Raw genomic sequence first — 13,634 nt, forward strand, 5'->3', positions numbered from 1 at the left:
CATATTAGCAACTCTAGGAAGCACATATCAATGACAGAAATGTAGAAGTATAAAGACTGAGGCCTGCATCCCAACTGGCACCCTATGCTTATGGGCCCTGGTCAAAAGCAGTACATTATATAGGGAATAGGGTACCATTTGGGACACACCTTGACTTGACCAAGAAAGGTACTTACTTATATCTGGTTGTAGATGTCATTTTCTCGTGGTTTTCCAAAAATCGCTGATACGTTTCCTTGGATTCCTTGTACTTGATCCTAGTCTCCTCCTTCTCCTCTTTCTCCGTCTGCACCTTGTAAGCATTGAAGGCCTGCTTTTTCTCACTTAACTTCGGCAGAGCACTTCAAATGAGAAATAGGGACAAACAGCTGGTTAGAGACGTTGTTTAATATTCATGGACGAACATTAGCATAATCAGAAAACTGAGGAAGTTGGTGGGTACCTGTAGCGTGGGTCATTGATGATCATTTTCATGGCTTGTTCCCAAGACGCATTGGATGAAACGCCCTGACATGTAGAAAGAGTATATCGAGCATTAAGATTTGAATGAAAAATATAAAGTACTCTCGTCAACACAAATCAACCCAGCTGTATAATCTGCATCACAGCTTATATATAGCAAAACTGTGTAAGAGGACAGCTCACATTTCCATCAACAGTAAACAATAGATTATGCTGGGAGTAGCCTATGTATTGAATCTATGCACCCGTGTAGAGGAACCCGTATGCATGTGTAGCCTATCTGAAAGATGCAACAAGGAGTGGTGATGCGATTCTCTGGCTTGTTCCAGACACGGCGATTCATTTTCCTTAATTACTAATAGTTGCTACGGTTACTTTTAGTCCGTCTGTCTCCAAGAGACACACCCTATTCCCTATATAATGCACTAGTTAGGCTACAGGCCCTGGTCAAAAGTAGCGCACTAAACTGGGAATAGACTGTTATTTCAAAACGCAACCAGAGTTATTCTAATCCAGTGGAGCACGTCAACATCCGCTGTCCTAATCCGGACACGTGCTTTCATCCAATAATGCCAATCACAAAGACAGAGCCATCAAGAGCTCGCAGGGAAACGGCAAGGAGCAATCTCAGAGGCAAGCGTTGTGTGCCAAATTAAAAGTACCTAAATATAGCTACGCCGAGCCACCTTGGTCAAAAACAACACATCCGTCGCCACAATGGCAACAGGAGGAGCGGCGAGGCTTAGCAATCACGCGAAAGACCCAGAGAGTGCTCACGCTGAGCGAGATGGATTAATTAGAGTCCAAGAGGGCCATTTTGGTAAACAATCTTTAGGTCGGGAGGACACTCCAGCTTTATTACAGTCAAGTCATAGCGCGTTGAGCACCTTATTTACAAACCCAGTGAAAGTGCTTCTCAGACAGAAGTGTGTGGGTGTGATTCATGATGACGGCTAGCTAGCAGAGCTGCAGGGCTTCATGGACACAGTCGATGACCGTGCTTTGCCTTTATGTGCTCGTTGTATTGATGTAATGTTCAGATTGTAATTTCGAAACGATCATTGAGATGATGCATGCTGATGATTCACGCAGGAGCCACGACTGAGGAGCCGGGGAGTAATAAAAACCCATCCCGGAAGGCTCACCTTCTCCTTCAGGAGCTCTTTGAAGGCCTGCTTGGCCTCTTCTTTCGTGTTCCACTTGTACGTTTTCTTCACCAGCTCTGGCCTCTCCTCTTTTGAGGCGTCATTACTAAAGAAAAGAAAGACAGAAAGGAAAGAGAAAGACCTTACCATTGTCCTAAGATAAAAACAAAATCATGTTTTTGGTAGGGAAATAGGTAAACGAGTCCGTGCTTTCTTGCTATTCCTGGTGAGTTCATTGTAGCCTGTGCTGGGAGCCTGTCTCTAAACTCTCTGGGGTTAAAGGGTCTGTCTGTAGTACCAACCTGGCTGAGGCCTCCATGCCGGCCAAGTCCTCTGTGGAGTTGACAGGCGAGTCAGTGTTGACCTCAGCTACAAGCATGGGCACCAGGGACATCTGTTCCACTGAGACGGTTGGAGCTGGCCTCATGGCCGGCATTTCCATCATCATGGTCGCCATCGAAGCAGCGCTGTCGAGCTGAAGGTTGGGGGTGATGATGACAGTGCCAGGAGCACCTACCTCCGCCATCCTGTAATCAGTTTGGTTGTTATTGACGGTGGACCTTTATACAGCATCATCCACCATGTTGTTGTTAGACATAACAGGAGAGTGCCTCTCAAATATGTCAAAATGAAATCAGGTCATTCCATTCACACATATCTGTAAATAATAGATCAAAATATTAAAAAGGATAATTTTTTTTTAATCATTTGATGAAGGTAATGTGTTCCGTCATCTACAAAGATCTTTTATGCTCTAAAAGGTAATTGGCTGTGATACAAAGTAAAATGCTTTGGCGACAAAGTTTGTTGAGCACTGGTAATAATAAGCAGCTCTTACCCATTCTCCTCAGCTTTTATCATGGCTAAAAAATAAATTAAAAAAGAGGAAAGAAACGCATGTTAACAATGCCTACGCATTGAATGCCTACGCATTAAGAATGAATGGCATTAAGAAGAGTTTGTGCAAAGTGCTGGCTGATCTATCATTACCAATAGCTGTTTATATCCATTGATGACACCGCTACCATTTACACTGGCCTAGAGGATGAGTAAATGCTTCCCCTGGCCAGGGCCCGTATCCACAAAGCGTCTTATGAGTAGAAAATTGGTCGTAAGTGCTGAGAAGAGACATTTTACTCCTACTCTTATGGGTAGGAGTAAGTGTCACACCTAGTTGACAGATATTTAGGACACCTCGTGAGCTGTCCTAACCAGTTACAGCAGGCGCCTTGATAATAGAAAAGTGCAGCGAGTCAGTGGTTTCTGCCCCACACGCAATTGCTTTGGAGTTGCTAAAAATAAATGTTTTGATATTTCTAAATATTTTGTATTAGTTATTTAAATGTAACCTTTATTTAATGGCTCTTTGCTATGAGACTCAAAATTGAGGTGCATTCTGTTTCCATTGATCCTCCTTAAGATGTTTCTACAACTTGATTGGAGCCTTCCTTTGCCAAATTCAATTGACTGGACATGATTTGGGAAGGCACACACCTGTCTATATAATGTTGACAGTGCATGTCAGAGCAAAAACCAAGCCATGAGGTCTAAGGAATTGTCCATAGAGCTCCGAGACAGGATTATGTCGAGGCACTGATCTGGGGAAGAATACAAAAACATTTCTGCAGCATTGAAGGTCCCCAAGAACACAGTGGCCTCCATCATTCTTAAATGGAAGAAGTTTAGAACCACCAAGACTCTTCCTAGAGCTGGCTGCCCGGGGGAGAAGGGCATTGGTCAGGAAGGTGACCAAGCACCCAATGGTCCCTCTAACAGAGCTCCAGAGTTCCACTGTGGAGATGGGAGAACCTTCCAGAAGGACAACCATCTCTGCAGCACTCCACCAATCAGGCCTTTATGGCAGAGTGGCCAGACGGAAGCCACTCCTCAGTAAGAGGCACATGACAGCCTGCTTGGAGTTTGCTAAAAGGCACCTAAAGTACTCTCAGACCATGAGAAACAAGATTCTCTGTTCTGATGAAACCAAAACTGAACTCTTTGGCCTGAATGCCAAGTGTTACATCTGGAAGAAACTTGGCACCATCCCTACGGTGAAGCATGGTTGTGCCAACATCATGCTGTGGGGATATCTTTCAGTAGCAGGGACTGGGAGACTAGTCAAAATCGAGGCAAAGATGAAAGGAGCAAAGTACAGAGAGTTCCTTCATGAAAACCTGCTCAGGACCTCAGACTGGGGTGAAGGTTAACCTTCCAACAGGACAATGACCCTAAGCACACAGCCAAGACAACACCGGAGAAGTCTCTAAATGTCCTTGAGTGGCCCAGCCAGTGCCCGGAGTTGAACCTTATCGAACATCTCTGGAGAGACCTGAAAATAGCTGTGCAGCAACACTTTCCCAAATGTACTGTACATGCGACAGTATCTCTAGCGCTTTTGACAATTTCACATGATATGCATAATACTTATAACCACTAGGCTAATAAACAAATCAGTTTCTTTCAATTACTTACATCATGTTATTCACTTAACATTGCAATGTTTGATGTAGTCACATTCACTGTGGTTGTCTGAAGTGTGCTATAGAGTTTACAGCTGGCGATGCCTCATCACGATTGGTTCACCACCATTTGCAACAATGTCAATGAGCGTTCTCACAATCTTTGTGATACCTCAAAATATTGTGATATCAGCTGAGAAACTTTTAGGAGTTGATTTTTCACCTGGCTCAGAGTTTGTCTGGGCAGTGTCTTTACCATCATCCTAAAACCTACACTGAGCTGGGAGCTTTTTTGTTTTTAAACAGGTTTTACGTTTTCTGAGATGCTTTGTGGATACGGGCTCAGTCCGCTACAGTAGAGTAGAAAAGGATCATTAATGCCCGGCTCACCTTCCAGATCTTCAAGCTCTTTGGGTTTGGTCCACCGGGACTCCTTAGTGTGGGAGTTGTAGTAGTACGCCTTCCCATTGTCTGATTTGTACTCCTTCCATTGGCATTTAGACAGCATTTGCTGCAAAACACAAAGTGAAAACAGTACATCTAGAAACGCTCCACAATACAGTGGGGACAAATTGTGGCAGCAGCTAGAGTCTGGGAATGGCCTCTACTGTTAATGCAAAAACAGTGTGGAAAGTTCCCTATATAGCGCACTACTTTTGACCAGAGCTCTATGGGAATAGGGTGTCATTTGGGACACAGTCATGTGTGGGGCCTTACTTCTGCAGGAGATTTCAGGTCGTCTGGCTTTTCCCAGGAAGACTGCTTGGTCTCTGTGTTGTAGTAGTAGGTCTTCTCATCCAGGGACTTATGTTCTGTCCACACAGACTTCTGAGGATGACAACACTTTGCCTTAATTAAGCACTCGACAACAGGTGGCACTGTGATACAAATTCTAAATTTCCAAGGAAATTATTATACTTCAAAGCCTTAAGCAAGCAGTAAGTGTGAAAGTTTTTAAAGGAAAGATTCGCCCATTGAGTGTTATATCATTTTTTTGTGGATCTCTGAGTGATGTTTCATCGATTCCCGGGATAATTTCATGTTTATCTGAGCTATTCATAATATGCAAAACTTGTCATAAACGTCTGAATTTCTGCCTGCTTGAATGGCAATAGCTCTGATATACACGAAAACATGAAATGACCCCGGGAATCAACAGAATATCGCGCAGAGCCGCACAAAAACAATATAACATTCAAAATGGGTGAATCTTTCCTTTAAGGCTATATCTTCAGACAGAAAACAATGGTTCATTTGAGGTCAGGAAGAGTAAAGGCTTCCACTTAAAGACATGTTCACTAACATTCTTTGGTTGGTCATCCTGTGGCGAGCCATTTGTGGTACCCTGTTGAACAACAGATATATTATAGTAGGTTCGGTAATTTATATAGTGCTAGAATCATTACAGTAAATTAACTTATCCACAGAAAATAGGTTGTACTTACAACTGTTCCAGGCATAGCGATGACTATAAAAAAACAACGCAATAATTAAAATTCATTAAAATCACTCAGATTATCAATTTTTTTGTATTTTTTTCAAGAATGTTGTTTCAGCCTTACCAGTTGTGTCCACTCCAGGCTGTGGAAGAGATATCTTCATTAGTTAACAAAATTATTATGACCCAAATTTGTTTCATTAAAGGAAAACTGGTGTGGTTTCATGTGGGTGTCTCGTGTGTGTGTGTGTGTGTTCGCAGGTAGAAAGAGTTAACTAAATTGCTTAGCTAATTCGCTTCAGCCGGATGGTCTGAAGCAAAGTTGTTTTGACTTTGAATAGCCTCTCTCTGGGGCTAGTTAAGGGGCCGTCAATAAATTACACAATGTAAATGAGACAATATTTTCGTGTGGCACAACTTTTAGTTGTCATTAAATGCTTTCAATAGATGCATATGTATTTCTACAATTTATAGTTAGGTTGAGGTTAAGTAACTGAAATTTGGAGCTGTTTAAATTAACATATTGTACCATGTACATTGTGTAATTTACAGATGGTCTCTAACTGCCCCATAAGAATATCCAAAGTCAACCCAATTTTACAACATGCATTAACTTCTTTGGGATAGGGGGCAGCATTTTCACATTTGGATGAATAGTGTGCCCAGAGTGAACTGCCTCCTACTCAGTCCCAGATGCAAATATATGCATATTATTATTAGTATTGGATAGAAAACACTCTGAAGGTTCTAAAACTGTTTGAATGATGTCTTTGAGTATAACAGAACTGATATGGCAGGCAAAAACCAAACAAAATCCAAACAGGAAGTGGGAAATCTGAGGTTTGCAGTTTTTGAACTCACCCCTATCGAATACACAGTGGGACATGGGTTACTTTGCACTTCCTAAGGCTTCCACTAGATGTCAACCGCCTTTAGAACTTTGTTTCAGATGGGAGCTGTTTGACTAAAGGTTCTGCCTGCAGCCTCGTTCTCAGTCACGCGCCTTCACATGAGAGGTATCTCTCGTTCCATTGCTTTTCTACAGACAATGGAATTCTCCGGTTGGAACATTATTGAACATTTATGATAAAAACATCCTAAAGATTGATTCTATACTTAGTTTGACAAGTTTCTTCGACCTGTAATATAACTTTTGAACTTTTCATCCGACTGGACCCGAACGCAATTTTGGATTTTTTTTTACCAAAACGCCCTAACAAAAGAAGCTATTGGACATAAATGGACATAAATTATGGACATTATCGAACAAAACAAGCATTTATTGTGGAACTGCGATTCCTGGGAGTGCATTCTGATGAAGATCAAAAGGTAAGTGAATATTTATAATGCTATTTATGAATAATGTTGACTACCCAACATGGCAGATATTTCTCTGGCTGGTTTGGGCTCTGAGCACCGTTCTCAGATTATGCTTTTTCCGTAAAGTATTTTTGAAATCTGACACAGCGGTTGCATTAAGGAGAAGTTTATCTAAAGTTCCATGCATAACACTTGAATTTTCATCAACATTTATAATGAGTATTTCTGTGAATTCATGTGGCTCTCTGCAATATCACTGCATGTTTTGGAACTACTGAACGTAGCAAGCCAATGTAAAATAAGATTTTTGGATATAAATATGAACTTTACCGAACATACATGCGTTGTATAACATGAAGTCCAATGAGTGTCATCTGATGAAGACCATCAAAGGTTAGTGATTCATTTTATTTCTATTTGTGCTTTTTGTGACTCCTCTCTTTGGCTGGAAAAATGGCTGGGTTTTTCTGTGAGTTGGTGGTGACCTAACATAATCGTTTGTGGAGCTTTCGCTGTAAAGCATTTTTGAAAATCAGACACTGTGGCTGGATTAACGAGAATGAGATCTTTAAAATTGTGCCTAATACATGTATGTATGAGAAATTTGATTTATGATATTTCTGTTGATTTGTATTTGGCGCCCTGCAATTTCATTGGCTGTTGGCGAGGGGTTCCGCTAGCGGAACTGGGTTGGATGATTACTTGTAATGGATGATTACTTGTGTGCTGCCAGCTGTGGGCAGAATTGAAACCAACCCAACCTTAATTTACATTGTTATGCAGTCACAACTACAAGTCTCACAAAACTCAGTTTTGGATGAGGCTGACTTTATGAACAAAATTATCCTATTTACACTTTGTAGTACATTTTTACTGTATAATAAAATGTTAGACTCATTGACGCCACATTGGTTTTTAGGGGCAGTTGCTCTTTAACACAACACGGTACCTTTGAGCTTCTAACATGAAGACAAACTTCTCTCCAGCCTTGATGCATCCCAGTTGACAAGTGAAACATTTATTTGGCAGGTCTAAGTGCATCGAGTTAAACAGCTGGCTGCTGTCGAAAGCAAAACAGACTAAAATGTAGAGAACCCTTTCATAACTCACTCAACCATCTCCTGGAGGAGGAAATGTTCCATTAAACAAGGTGTTTCTTTGACTTTTCTCCAATTTAAGATTGAAATGATCTTGTAAAGTGTACACGTAGATTCAAAGAAGACAATAAGTTGCATAATTACATTTTTATAATGAGGAGTGTATACTTAATATGGGAGATGGGATGTACACATTCAGGTTGTGTGATGCATATATTAATCCCTCTATATTGGTGGCCTATGTCTATATTGGTAAGTGTTCCTACACTTTGCCGTGTTAGTTATGCTAATGTCAGTCGTGACAGCTTGCGGGCTCTATTTTTAAAGTGTGAAGCAGAACAGTAAGGCGAGTCAGTTTACCGGTCCTGTTGGCTGCATCGTCGCAGCTGGCATGCGAGGTGGCATCATCATCCCGGGCATCATAGGTGGCATCATGCCTGGCATCTAATAAAAGAGTATCATGAAATATTCATCTGACCCGTTCATTTCCCTCCCGCCTGGCGCACGCTGGGTATTAATACACAGTGAGAGACACCGTGACGGGTGAGAGCGACTGACAGTCTTGTACAGAGCGAATCGAGCTTCGGCTTGTACTCTGAAGCGGTGACGCTACAATCTGCAGCTCCTCGCCACCTCCTGAGCCCCATTTCTCAGTCAGGCAGCCGGATCACACAGCCTTTTCTTCCGGATAATGCAATCGCATATGATGACTGCAAGTAGTATAACCAAAGTGATTTAAATATTTGGCACCATTTCTAAGATTTAGTCTAGTCTTAATCATTTTTACTAAAAGCATAAAGCAAAGGATTGTCATTTGAATAATGATTGCCTAGTTATTGTCAAAATGACAAAAACTGAGGGCTATTTTAGGTAACTAAATGCCCCTTAATTTAAGCCACATCACATTTGTATTACCTCATTAAACTATAATAACCATAGATCACTGAATACCATGGGCACATACATGCAGTGGGGCAAAAAAGTATTGTCAGCCACCAATTGTGCAAGTTCTCCCACTTAAAAAGATGAGGCCTGTAATTTTCATCATAGGTACACTTCAACTATGACAGACAAAATGAGGAAAAAAATCCAGAAAATCACATTGTAGGATTTGGAATGAATTTATTTGCAAATTATGGTGGAAAATAAGTATTTGGTCAATAACAAAAGTTTCTCAATACTTTGTTATATACCCTTTGTTGGCAATGACAGAGGTCAAATGTTTTCTGTAAGTCTTCACAAGGTTTTCACACTGTTGCTGGTATTTTGGCCCATTCCTCCATGCAGATATCCTCTAGAGCAGTGATGTTTTGGGGCTGTTGCTGGGCAACACAGACTTTCAACTCCCTCCAAAGATTTTCTATGGGGTTGAGATCTGGAGACTGGCTAGGCCACTTCAGAACCTTGAAATGCTTCTTACGAAGCCACTCCTTCATTGCCCGGGCGGTGTGTTTGGGATCATTATCATGCTGAAAGACCCAGCCACGTTTCATCTTCAATGCCTTTGCTGATGGAAGGAGGTTTTCACGAGCTGACAAGGTACAAATCTGCCGTTCTGCCCCTGAACAGGCAGTTAACCCACTGTTCCTAGGCCGTCATTGAAAATAAGAATTTGTTCTTAACTGACTTGCCTAGTTAAATAAAGGTAAAATTAAAATTAAAAATAAACTCAAAATCTCACGATACATGGCCCCATTCATTCTTTCCTTTACACGGATCAGTCATCCTGGACCCTTTGCAGAAAAACAGCCCCAAGGCATGCTGTTTCCACCCCCATGCTTCACAGTAGGTATGGTGTTCTTTGGATGCAACTCAGCATTCTTTGTCCTCCAAACAAGACGAGTTGAGTTTTTACCAAAAAGTTCTATTTTGGTTTCATCTGATCATATGACATTCACCCAATCTTCTTCTGGATCATCCAAATGCTCTCTAGCAAACTTCAGACGGGCCTGGACATGTACTGGCTTAAGCAGGGGGACACGTCTGGCACTGCAGGATTTGAGTCCCTGGCGGGGTAGTGTGTTACTGATGGTAGGCTTTGTTACTTTGGTCCCAGCTCTCTGCAGGTCATTCACTAGGTCCCACCGTGTGGTTCTGGGATTTTTGCTCACCGTTCTTGTGATCATTTTGACCCCACGGGGTGAGATCTTGCGTGGAGCCCCAGATCGAGGGAGATTATTAGTGGTCTTGTATGTCTTCCATTTCCTAATAATTGCTCCCACAGTTGATTTCTTCAAACCAAGCTGCTTACCTATTGCAGATTCAGTCTTCCCAGTCTGGTGCAGGTCTACAATTTTGTTTCTGGTGTCCTTTGACAGCTCTTTGGTCTTGGCCATAGTGGAGTTTGGAGTGTGACTGTTTGAGGTTGTGGACAGGTGTCTTTTATACTGATAACAAGTTCAAACAGGTGCCATTAATACAGGTAACGAGTGGAGGACAGAGGAGCCTCTTAAAGAAGAAGTTACAGGTCTGTGAGAGACAGAAATCTTGCTTGTTTGTAGGTGACCAAATATTTATTTTCCACCATAATTTGCAAATAAATTCTTTCAAAATCCTAACAATGTGATTTTCTGGATTTTTTTTCTCATTTTGTCTGTCATAGTTGAAGTGTACCTATGATGAAAATTACAGGCCTCTCATCTTTTTAAGTGGGAGAACTTGCACAATTGGTGGCTGACTAAATACTTAAACATATTTTTCTGCATAAGATCCTATTCTCTTCCAAACAGCAGAAATATGTAAAATACAGTTGAAGTCGGAAGTTCACATACATTTTGGTTGGAGTCATTAAAACTATTTTTTCAACCACTCCACACATTTATTTTTAACAAACTATAGTTTTGGCAAGACAGTTAAGACATCTATTTTACACAAGTCATTTTTCCAACAATTGTTTACAGTCAGATTATTTCACTATCACAATTCCAGTGGGTCAGAAGTTTACATACACTAAGTTGACTGTGCCTTTAAACAGCTCAGAAAATTCCTGAAAATTATGTAATGACTTTAGAAGCGTTGGATAGGCTAATTGACATCATTTGGGTCAATTGGAGGTGTACCTGTGGATGTATTTCAAGGCCTCCCTTCTAACTCAGTGCCTCTTTGCTTGACATCATGGAAAAATCTAAAGAAATCGCCCCCAGAAGACCCCAGAAAAAAATTGTGCAGACCTCCACAAGTCTGGTTAATCCTTGGAAGCAATTTCCAAATGCCTGAATGTACCACATTCATCTGTACAAACAATAGTACGCAAGTATAAACACCATGGGATCCCGCAGTGGTCATACCGCTCAGGAAGGAGACGCGTTCTGTCTCTTAGAGATTAACATACTTTGTGCGATAAGTGCAAATCAATCCCAGAACAATAGCAAAGGTCCTTGTGAAGATGCTGGAGGAAACGGGTACAAAAGTATCTATATCCACAGTAAAACGAGTCCTATATCGACATAACCTGAAAGGCCACTCAGCAAGGAAGAAGCCACAGCTCCAAAACCGCCATAAAAAACCCAGACTACAGTTTGCAACTGCACATGGGGACAAAGATCGTACTTTTTGGAGAAATGGCCTCTGGGCTGATGAAACACAAATAGAACTGTTTGGCCATAATGACCATCGTTATGTTTGGAGGAAAAAGGGGGAGTCTTGCAAGCCGAAGAACACCACCCCAACCGTGACGCACGGGGGTGGCAGCATCATGTTGTGGGGGTGCTTTGCTGCAGGAGGGACTGGTGCACTTCACAAAATAGATGGCTTCATGAGGGAGGAAAATTATGTGGATATATTGAAGCAACATCTCAAGACATCAGTCAGAAAGTTCAAGTTTGGTCACAAATGAGTCTTCCAAATGGACAATGACCCCAAGCATACTTCCAAAGTTGTGGCAAAATCGCTTAAGGACAACAAAGTCAAGGTATTGGAGTGGCCATCACAAAGCTCTGACCTCAATCCCATTGAACATTTGTTGGCAGAACTGAAAAAGCGTGTGTGAGCAAGGAGGCCTACAAACCTGACACGGTTACACCAGCTCTGTCAGGCGGAATGGGCCAACATTCACCCAAATTATTGTGGGAAGCTTGTGGAAGGCTACCCAAAACACTTGACCCAAGTTAAACAATTTAAAGGCAATGCTACCAAATACTAATTGAGTGTATGTAAACTTCTGACCCACTGGGAATGTGATGAAAGAAATAAAAGCTGAAATAAATCATTCTTGCTACTATTACACTGACATTTCAAATTCTTAAAATAAAGTGGTGATCCTAACTGACCCAAGAGAGGGAATTTTTTACTTGGATTAAATGTCAGGAATTGTGAAAAATTTAGTTTAAATGTATTTGGCTAAGGTGTATGTAAACTTCTGACTTCAACTGTATATAATATATAAGAATGATCTAGACATGTACATTTCTAATTTAGCCTGCATACAGTGCCTTCAGAATGTATTCACACCCCTTGATATTTTCCACATTTTGTTGTGTTACAGCCTGAATTTAAAATGGGTTAAATTTAGATTGTGCCACTGATCTACACAAACAATAGCCCAGTGGAATAATGTTAGTTTTTTTGTGTGTGTTTTGTAACTTTACAACAGTGTCATAAATGTTTTGTGTTTTGTGACTTTACAACAGTGTCATAAATTCCTGGCAGAGGCTCTCTTTTCCCTTGCAACATGCAGAGTGTTTTTTTTATATATTTTTTATTTTATTTTACCTTTATTTAACTAGGCAAGTCAGTTAAGAACAAATTCTTATTTTCCATGACGGCCTAGGAACAGTGGGTTAACTGCCTGTTCAGGGGCAGAACGACAGATTTGTACCTTATCAGCTCGGGGATTTGAACTTGCAACCTTCCGGTTACTAGTCAACGCTCTAACCACTAGGCTACCCTGCCGCCCGTGTCACAGTAAGACAAAGGAACTCTCCTGCCAAATACCCCTACCTCCCCAAATTGGAGAACTAAACATTATTCCTAATTTATAGAATGTGGAAACAGTCGGTGGAGAAGCCAGCTAAGACCCAGCCCGTTCTGTCTCACGTTTGTGACCTCATGAAAAGACAATTCAGCCACATTACCCTAACTCTTTTATACATTTTCCTCAATTATGAGGCTTGCATCTGAATTAGACGTCGACCAATTATGATTTTCCAAATATAGATATTAGTGTTTGTGTCATTAATTTCAAAAAATATATTTAAAAAAAATATTCCACTTTGACATGAGTATTTTGAGTAGATCATAAACAAAGTTCAATTATATCCATTTTAATCCCAATTTGTAACAATCAAATTTGGAAAAGGTAAAGAGGTGTGAATACTTTCTGAAGGTACTGTAACTGGAAAGTCAACCAAAGCTGATCCCACCCCAACGTTGTATTTTCTTGTTCTCAGGTCCAAATCAATAGGCTACCATTGAATGAAAATTGAACCATTACACGGGGCTACATATTGGTGAGTTAGGTTGTTTAGCGCTAAACTGGAAAATTCCAACAAAGGAAAAATGATTGATCTGTAGGTCTAGCCTATGTTCTGGGACTCCAAGTGGACATCTAAGCTTGATAGTAGGCTCACCTGTCCCATGGGTGGCCCTCCCATTGGTGGCATCATGCCAGGTGGCATCATACCAGGTGGCATTGGAGCCATGTTGGGAGGCCTCTGTCCCATGGGTGGCATTCCCATTGGTGGATAATGAGGCGGCATTCCTGGTGGTCCCATCT

The 13,634-nt window shown here is 41.2% G+C and overlaps 1 protein-coding gene across 4 annotated transcripts in view; it reads right to left on the minus strand.

Annotated features, from left to right (window-relative positions):
* The window catches only part of LOC109865907 (pre-mRNA-processing factor 40 homolog A), a 47,912-nt gene that overhangs the window by 15,470 nt on the left and 18,808 nt on the right, over positions 1 to 13,634 (minus strand). For all 4 annotated transcript variants that reach the window (XM_031794345.1, XM_020454429.2, XM_020454422.2 and 1 more), the window contains 12 exons: positions 13,489 to 13,632; positions 8,282 to 8,365; positions 5,629 to 5,647; positions 5,512 to 5,534; positions 5,370 to 5,411; positions 4,784 to 4,894; positions 4,457 to 4,577; positions 2,446 to 2,470; positions 1,910 to 2,134; positions 1,608 to 1,713; positions 443 to 507; positions 177 to 341 (listed from right to left, as the gene is read on the minus strand). In XM_031794345.1, coding sequence (XP_031650205.1) covers positions 177 to 341; positions 443 to 507; positions 1,608 to 1,713; positions 1,910 to 2,134; positions 2,446 to 2,470; positions 4,457 to 4,577; positions 4,784 to 4,894; positions 5,370 to 5,411; positions 5,512 to 5,534; positions 5,629 to 5,647; positions 8,282 to 8,365; positions 13,489 to 13,632 — 1,130 coding nt within the window. The remainder of the gene's footprint in view (positions 1 to 176; positions 342 to 442; positions 508 to 1,607; positions 1,714 to 1,909; positions 2,135 to 2,445; positions 2,471 to 4,456; positions 4,578 to 4,783; positions 4,895 to 5,369; positions 5,412 to 5,511; positions 5,535 to 5,628; positions 5,648 to 8,281; positions 8,366 to 13,488; positions 13,633 to 13,634) is intronic.

The sequence above is a fragment of the Oncorhynchus kisutch genome, linkage group LG2, assembly GCF_002021735.2.
Source record: "Oncorhynchus kisutch isolate 150728-3 linkage group LG2, Okis_V2, whole genome shotgun sequence".
NCBI classification, from domain to species: Eukaryota; Metazoa; Chordata; class Actinopteri; order Salmoniformes; family Salmonidae; genus Oncorhynchus; species Oncorhynchus kisutch.